This window comes from Nicotiana sylvestris, chromosome 1, assembly GCF_000393655.2.
Source record: "Nicotiana sylvestris chromosome 1, ASM39365v2, whole genome shotgun sequence".
Classification (NCBI taxonomy): Eukaryota; Viridiplantae; Streptophyta; class Magnoliopsida; order Solanales; family Solanaceae; genus Nicotiana; species Nicotiana sylvestris.
The window spans coordinates 12,146-20,899 of record NC_091057.1 but is presented as its reverse complement, the minus strand read 5'-3'; the positions used below and the strand labels follow the sequence as shown (position 1 = coordinate 20,899).

General features: G+C 38.4%; 1 protein-coding gene across 1 annotated transcript; it reads right to left on the bottom strand.

Annotated features, from left to right (window-relative positions):
- Positions 1-7,590: 7,590 nt before the first annotated feature.
- LOC138881476 (uncharacterized) lies at positions 7,591-8,355 on the bottom strand. The gene has a single exon (XM_070161706.1). The coding sequence runs from the start codon at positions 8,353-8,355 to the stop codon at positions 7,591-7,593; it is 765 nt and encodes a 254-aa protein (XP_070017807.1).
- Between the last annotated feature and the right edge of the window lie 399 nt (positions 8,356-8,754).

Below are 8,754 nucleotides of genomic sequence, written 5' to 3'. Positions count from 1 at the left end.
TACATATATGTGTATATACTGCTGCGGCGTGCAGCCCGATCCGGTATATATCAAATACCCTCACTATGGGTCCTTGACCCCTCTTAGTCAATATAGACTTGGCCTCTCGGGCCCACTTAGCTAAGACAGGGTATTCAACCCTAGGTATTTCTCATTTAGAGTGCAAATTACTAAGACCGGTTTATTTCATGTTTCACAGTTAAGGACATGACTGAGAGTATGTGTTCAATAGGTAAAAATGGGGTCAATCAGCTCAACATGCTCCCTAAGGGTTCTACAGATCGGCACAAGGCTCCAAACATGGCAACTAGCCCAAAATATACGGTTATTAGCTCAGTCTCAGTCAAAAAGTATAGTAAGTCATCAATTGGGATGGACCAAGTCCGAATCCCCGGCAGTGACATCACCACGCTCATCACATGGCGCGTATTTCATCTCAACATAACACTGCATAGTGCAAATACAGGGTTTCAAACCCTCAGTATATCATTTATAACCATTACTCACCTCAAACCGGCCAAAATCCTAGCTCGCCTTGCGCTTTCCTCGCAAATCGACCTCCTCGAGTGCAGAATCTCCCATCAATTCTCGTCGAAACCCTCTTCAATCTCTACCAAAAAGCTCCCAAGATGGTCAAAAATGGAGGAAGTTATGAATGAACTCGCGGAATGAATTAATGTTTTAAACCCTTCTGCCAACAGCGGTTTTCCGCTTCTACGGTCCAAGCACCGCATCTGCGGTCACCGCACCTGCGGCCAACTGACCGCTTATGCGGTCTCATTTACTCGCCAGGAACCGCTTCTGCGTTCCTAGACCGCTTATGCGGTTGCCGCTCCTGCGGTTTCCTTTCCGCTCCAGCAGTCCAAGCCGGACCTCCTCAGGCCGCTTATGCGATCCAATAGCCGCATCTGCGGAACCGCCTATGCGGTCCCTTTTCCGCAGATGCGGAAACAACAGAAACCAGATCTCAATTTCATGCAACAACTCCAAAAAAACCTCCGTTCAACCACCCGAATTCACCTCGAAGCCCCCGGGACCTCAACCAAAAGCACAGACCAGATCTAATACTTCATCCAAACTTGCTCGAATCATCAAAACGCTAACGTTAACTTCAAAATCCTCAATTATGATCAAATCAAAGCCTAAATTTCTTAAAAACTTCCGAATTGCATATTCGATCAAAAACCCGACCTAATAAACACCTCTGAATGACCTGAAACTTTGCACGCATATCCAAAATCACCTAACGGAGTTGCTGCAACTCTCGGAATTCCATTCCGACCCTCGGATCAAAACCTCACCTATCAACCGGAATTCGCCAAAATTCAAACTTAGCCAATTCAAGCCTAATTCTACTCCGGACCTCCAAATTAAATACTGATTTCACTCCTAAGTCACAAATCATCCCTCGAAGCTAACCGAATCATCAGAATTCACATCCGAGCCCTCTAACCAAATAGTCAACTTCTAGTTGACTTTTCCAAAACAAGCTCCCCCTTAAGAGACTAAGTGTCTCATTTCCATCAAAAACCAATCCAAACCTACCTGATCAACTCAAATACTGATATTGGAACATAGAGAAACATAATTTAAGGGAAATGGGGCAGTAACTCACGTGACGACGGGCCGGGTCGTCACAGATAACCTCGAGTATTAGCGATTGCAAGCTGAAGAGAGTATATAATAAATGTAGGATCACTTAAATTTGAAATTTCTTCATGAACAAGATGTTCATGGATATCAGCGACATGGCCAGAAATTCAAACAAGGAGATCCAAAAATCAATGCAAAAAGGATAAAATAAATTAAATTTAAATAAGTATGACAAATCATGATATGTACCTTGTATCCTTGCGAAGGTTTATATCTTCTCTTTTTTGAATCAATGGAATTTTCCTTCTGCGCAAAGGTAATTATAAGGTAACAATATAATATATGTTATGCTAAAAGCTAAACTTAATTAGTTTGTGATAGGAAATTATTTCTTCAATATTTTTTTGTCAAACTCGCAATATAATGATATGCAGTGAAATATGAATTGTATTAGAACTAACTTTGTTAACTTAAAACAACATTATCTTACATGAGTAAGTGAACTGTTGACCATGACATCTTCTGGTGGGGGCAAAAGTTTATGTCTAATAAGATCTTCTTTTGTGGTTCTTCTAACAGGAACAGTTCCAACAGGACAGCCTCCATCTGGTAATTCTGTTCTTGGAAACATTTTACTTGTTGAAATAGTTGAATCGCTCTCTTTCATATACGAAGAGGGTTTCATCTGTCTCATCCAAAATTTCTTTATATAATTTACCATTTATTTGCAGAATTGAAAATCACAATTGATTCCAAGAGGATATATTCGAGGCAAACCTGAGGGTAGTAATTGCGATTCTTTAATAATGGATGGTCAAATGCAGGTTGCTTGTAAAAGTCCACACAATCATATATATCGCCATATTTTGTCTATTGATAAAAAAAATTAAAAAATTAATGATTTATGTAGTACAAAAGAGAATTTGCAATGTAATGCATACAAAGAGGACATATATTTGTTATGCATTTACCGTTTTAGCTTTTTAGACACGTACCTTAATTATTTTAATTGCAGGCTTGTTTAGAAGTTTTAGTCGCTTCTCCAACTCTAAGTCTTCTTGATTGGGTAATGTTATTCCTCGAACCTCATCATAGCTCAAGCATAGAAAGAGCATCAACAAAAAATGTTCTATAATTCGTAGATTCATTATCATTTTCTACATCATAGAAAAAATTTCATTCAGAATATAAATATTGTCATAGAAGATGCGTATAGGAATAAAATATAATTACATTCATATAAAATAATTTGCAATATATTCTTCACGCTTCACTAATAGGCAAATTTCTAGCTATTGAATTGTCATCTAGATCTGTATCTTGCAGTCGTCTTATTCTCTGGAAAACTTCATAAAGAAAAAGGGAGAAGAATAATAAGAATAAGAAAATAATCCTTGCTAGTCTCTAAACTGTATGATCTTCTATAGGTGATCAAAAGCATTTTCAAGGTGAATTTTCGCCAAATAGATAATCGTGGCAATAAATTTGGAATGGATCAATTTTTGCAAGCACTCCTATCCCTCTTCTAAGCTTTTCAGTGTAGTATTGGGACCCACATGCCAGACTAGTCTAGATTCGCATAATGTAGGGCCCAATGAAAGCTAGCGCTCCCTATTCTAAAGAATTGGACCTGATTTCTCCTATTTAAGATAGAGGGATCTCAATCACACCATTACACTCCTTGGTGATATATATAGGTAGTGGAGAGTGCAAAGGAAAAAAAAAGGGAAAATGAGCATCTTATATGAAGATCAAACATTCATAAAATTTCAAATATATCAAACTAAAGTAAATGAAAAAAGAAGGACCAACACTTACTTGATTCACCAAGATTAAGTTAAAGTTGAATTTCATTAGCAACTCTTGCCCAGGCTACTACTTTGACGATTTTTATACTTAGAATTTGCAGTGTTTTCAAATTTATAAGTCAAATAAAATTATAGTAATTATCCATAGGATATTTAAAGATTGCCAAATACTTCTATGTTTTAAGACTCTTACTTTTTGTGGAGGGGAGTGTGAACAAATCCAATGACATTGCCGTAACAAGATTATTTAATCAAAGTGAAAAAATTGTTCCAGTTTTGTAGATTTTGTTAGAAACTCCATTAGAGCACACAAAATGCGTGAAGAAGACGAGAGAGAGTTTGGGAATTTCCAACTATATTTTCTGTATAACTGAAGTAGTTATATACAACTAACAACCAATAGAAAAGAGCTAAAATAATAAGTGACCCCCTTACTCCTAATAATTACAATTGAGTCCTATTTCTATTTCCTAATTTTCCTAACTTTCAATACTCCCCCTCAAGCTGGAGGGTGTAGAATGTTTAATACTCCTAGCTTCCTAAGTAAATAATTATGCTGCACAGATGTCAATCCTTTGGTGAAGAGGTCTGCATGTTGCTCTTTTGTAGAAACATACTGTGTAACCAAGGTCCCATCCTTAATACGTTCACGAACAAAATGGCAATCTATCTCGATGTGCTTTGTACGCTCTTGAAAAATAGGATTTGCAGCTATCTGCATTGCTGCTTTATTGTCACAGAATAGTGTAACAGGTTTAACAACCTGCACTCCCAACTCTGAGAAGAGCCCCAACAACCACACTATTTCTGAGACTGCTGATGCCATGCTGCGATATTCTGCTTCAGCACTACTTCTTGAAACAATGTGTTGTTTCTTAGATCTCCATGAAATCGATGAATCACCAAGTTTGACTGCATATCCACTAACAGACCTTCGTGTCATTGGGCATGCTGCCCAATCAGAGTCACAGAAAGCTGTTAGTGTATCCACATTCCCTCTATTCAATAGCACTCCCATTCCTGGTGTACCCTTCAGGTACCTCACCACTCTAAAGGCTGCCTCCATGTGTGACCTTTTAGGTAGTTTCATAAACTGACTTAAAGTTTGAACTACATAACTAATATCTGGTCGAGTAACTGTCAGATAAAGCAACTTTCCTATTAGTTTCTGGTACTTGTTTGCATCTACCAAGGGATCTTCATATTGTACTCCTATGACCTTGTCATACTCCACACTGGTGAGCTTCTGATTGATTTCAAGTGGTGTTGGAGCTGGCTTTGCACCACTTAATCCCATCTCAGAGATTAGCTCTAAACTATATTTCCTCTGATTGAGCAATATCCCATGCTTAGATATCAACACTTCAATCCCTAAGAAATACTTCAATTCTCCAAGGTCCTTAAGTTTGAATTGTTGATGCAGAACAACTTTAGCTTCATCAATCAGATCTTTGTTGCTTCCAGTATCAACATAGATGAGGATAATGACAATGTCCTTCCCATATCTCTTAGTGAACATAGAATAATCATGAGTGCTTTGTGTAAAACCTGATCCCACCAGTGCCTTTGTGAGTTTCAAGTTCCATTGCCTAGATGCTTGCTTGAGCCCATATAGGAACTTATTTAGCTTGCACACCTTCTGCTCCCCCTGCCTTTGAAAGCCCTGTGGTAAGTCCATATAGACTTCTTCAAATAAGTCTCCTTGAAGAAAAACATTAAAGACATCCATTTGATATAAGGACCAATCCTTTGCAGCTGCAAGAGCTATCACAGACCTGACAGTTACCATCTTTGCAACTGGTGAAAATGTCTCATCCAGCCCTTCTTGTTGATTGTATCCTTTTGCCACTAATCTTGCCTTGAACCTTTCAACTTCTCCATTTGCTTGGTACTTTATTTTGTACACCCATTTGGATCCAATGGGGGTTTTATCTTGTTGCAAGTCAACTACCTCCCAGGTCTTATTATCTTCAAGTGCTTGAATCTCTTGCTTCATTGATGTGATCCATCTCTCATCTTCCACTGCCTCCTTAAAGTTACAAGGCTCCTTCAGAACTGAGAAAGCTGAAAAATAGTTTTTATACTTTGAGGACATCCTTTCATATGATAAGAAGTTTGAGATTGGATAATTGCAATTTGAAGAAAATTTCTGCATCTGCAACACATAGTCTCTTTGCCATATAGGTGGATTCCTTGCCCTTGAAGACTGTCTAGTTGGAGCTGGTAGAGCTGGTGCATTAGTGAGCTGAATATTCTCAGTGACATCATGCTGAGCAAGTGAATCAGCAGTTGTATCTTCAAGACTCCCCTATACAACAACACTTTGATTTTCACTTGACATTGATTTTCCACCTATATCTTCTGGTGTTGATGTTTCAGAATTCACTTCAAGGCTCCCAAACTCTATTGGTGAACTTGCACTAATGTCTGTAGCAGGTAATGAGACCTGAAGTGGTTCTGCCAATAGTTCATCTGATTGTCCCTGTACATCAAAAGTTTCCAAAAAACTAGAACCAAAATCATTAGCATTAGTTTTCATGAATGGAAACTCCCTTTCCCTAAAGGACACATCCCTGCTAATGAAGAAAGTCCTAGTATTCAAATCATACAGTTTATACCCATTTTGTGTAGTTGAATATCCTATGTGAACTGCCTGCCTGGCCCTTGCCCCAAATTTATCATCTTGGGTCAAATTTGTGGCATAGCATAAGTAACCAAACACTCTTAAGTATGCTATTGAAGATTCTCTACCATATAGCATTCCATAAGGACTTCTACCATCTAGTATCCTGGTAGGTAATATATTGATCAAGTAAACAACAGTTTGTACACATTCCCCCCAAAACATATCTGGAACATGACTTTGAAACTTCAGTGCCCTGGCAGTATTCAGTATATGTCTATGTTTTCTCTCAGCTATTCCATTCTGCTGGGGTGTATATACACAACTACTTTGATGGATGATTCCTTGAGACAACAAGTAATCATTCCACTGTGTATTGAAGAACTCCTTACCATTGTCTGATCTCACAATCTTGACATGAGTATCAAATTGTGTCTTGACCATAGAAATAAATTCCTTTAGAAAAATAATAGTTTCACTCTTAAATTGCATCAAGAAAATCCAAGTAGCTCTAGAGAAATCATCTACAACAGTAAGAAAGTAGTGTTTTCTGTCATGAGTACTTTTCTTATATGGTCCCCATACACCCATGTGGACTAAATCAAATGCTCTAGTACTCCTTCTCTCACTGTTAGGAAAACTCAACCTAGACTGTTTAGCTAGAGGGCAAACAGTACATTTATTCTGCATAGTATCATCTACTTTATTATGCAAAAAAGGAACATGTTGCATTACAGGAATAGAAGCATGACCCAATCTCTCATGCCACAAGTAAGCTGTTTCAGCATTTGAACCTCCTACATTCACATTTGATGCCAAAAATCTGACTCCTCTTCCTTTCAGTATGTATAAACCTTCATTCTCTTTACCAATCGCCTTCACCTTGCCATTGTAAAGCTCCTGAAAGACACATAGTGTGGGCAAAAATGTGGCAGCACACTTTAGATCTTTAGTCAGTTTGGACACTGACATTAGATTAAACTTAAAATCAGGGACATGTAGTACATTCTCTAGCTTATCAACTTTTGACAAAAAAGAACTCCCCACATGTTCAATTTTTGTAGTGACACCATTTGGCAATGTCACCTTATCTTGTAAGCTGTCATCTATTCTTCTGTCATTCATTAGATCTAAGGTGGATGAAATATGATGTATTGCTCCTGAGTCTACAATCCAATCTTCATTTCTTTTGTTTGAGATATGCACACTAGAGGATAGTACAGTAGGTATACCTGCAGCTGTTGCCTGGTTTGCAGCTGTTCTCTAATCTTGTGCCTTCATGCCATCAAGTAGTGAATCTCTCAGTAGACCTAGAATCTGTTGATATTGTGCTTCTGTAAAAAAATGATCTCCACCTCTAGTTTGTGATGTGCCTGATGATCCTTGTGAACTCTGAGCCACATTTCCTTCACCATGATTCACAACACCTTCCACATGATTTGCAGTTGTTAGAACCCCTTTAGAAGGAAATGTCTTCCTCCTTCTGAAGTCTTCAGGGTACCCTACTATTTTATAACAGTTCTCTTTTGTGTGCCCTCTCATATGACAGTGCTCACATTGCATAAATTATTTCCTTCCATGAAATCCTTGACCTCTACCAGCTTGTAAGGCTAAGGGATCAGATTTGTGACCTAGAATTCCTCCTCCTGTACATTGTTGACTTTCATCTTGTGTTATGAGTGCATATGCCTGATTAAGTGTGGGTTCAGTTGTTTTTATCAAAATCTGCCTACGAGCTTGGTCATATGTATCATTTAATCCATCTAGAAACTGCATAAATCTTTGTTGCTGTAAAAGAGCCATGCGCTCTTTGGATTTTGGGCAACCACAGTCCGGATATGGCACTAAAACATCATACTCTGCCCATAGTTCCTTCAATTTTGTGAAATATACATCCACAGAATCAGCTCCTTGAGAAAGTCTCGAGATCGATCTGTGTAATTGAAAAACTCGAACTCGATTCACTTTATCAAATCGCTCCTGTAGATCTTCCCAAACTGCATGAGCATCCGATGCATAGATGATTCCACTAAGCAGATCTGTCGAAGCAGAGTTCATAATCCAGCTGTGTACTATCGCATTGCAAGTCTCCCACTCCTCATGGAGATTCTTCTCGAATGCCTCCTTTACACACGCTCCTGTTACAAACCTTAGCTTCCGCTTGGCCTTGAGAGCAAGGCGCATCGATCTGCTCCATAACCCATAATTCTCCAATCCTTTGAGCTGAATTGGGATTAGAACCAATCCAGGTATGTCTGAAGGTTGAAAGAAGAGAGGATGAGTGTGATCGATTTTCGCCGCCGGTGTTTCTGCTACTATTTCTGGTGCCATTGACGTTCATGCAAAAATTTGAAGTTCTAGAAATTGATTCAGAAGTGAAAGAAGAAGATGAATGTGCTCAAGGTGTTAGTCGGTTGGATAAATTCCACAAACTCACGGATTAATCTCCCTGCTCGGATACCATGTTAGAAACTCCATTAGAGCACACAATGCGTGAAGAAGACGAGAGAGAGTTTGAGAATTTCCAACTATATTTTCTGTATAACTGAAGTAGTTATATACAACTAACAACCAATAGAAAAGAGCTAAAATAATAAGTGACCCCCTAACTCCTATTAATTACAATTGAGTCCTATTTCTATTTCCTAATTCTCCTAACTTTCAATAGATATTTTTCTTAATTTAGTGGATATTGATTGACCTCTAGAAAAGCAAAGTTCATAAAGCCTA

Coding starts and splice junctions, on each gene's coding strand:
- LOC138881476 (XM_070161706.1), bottom strand. CDS start 8,355: ATGGCACCAGAAATAGTAGCAGAAACACCGGCGGCGAAAATCGATCAC.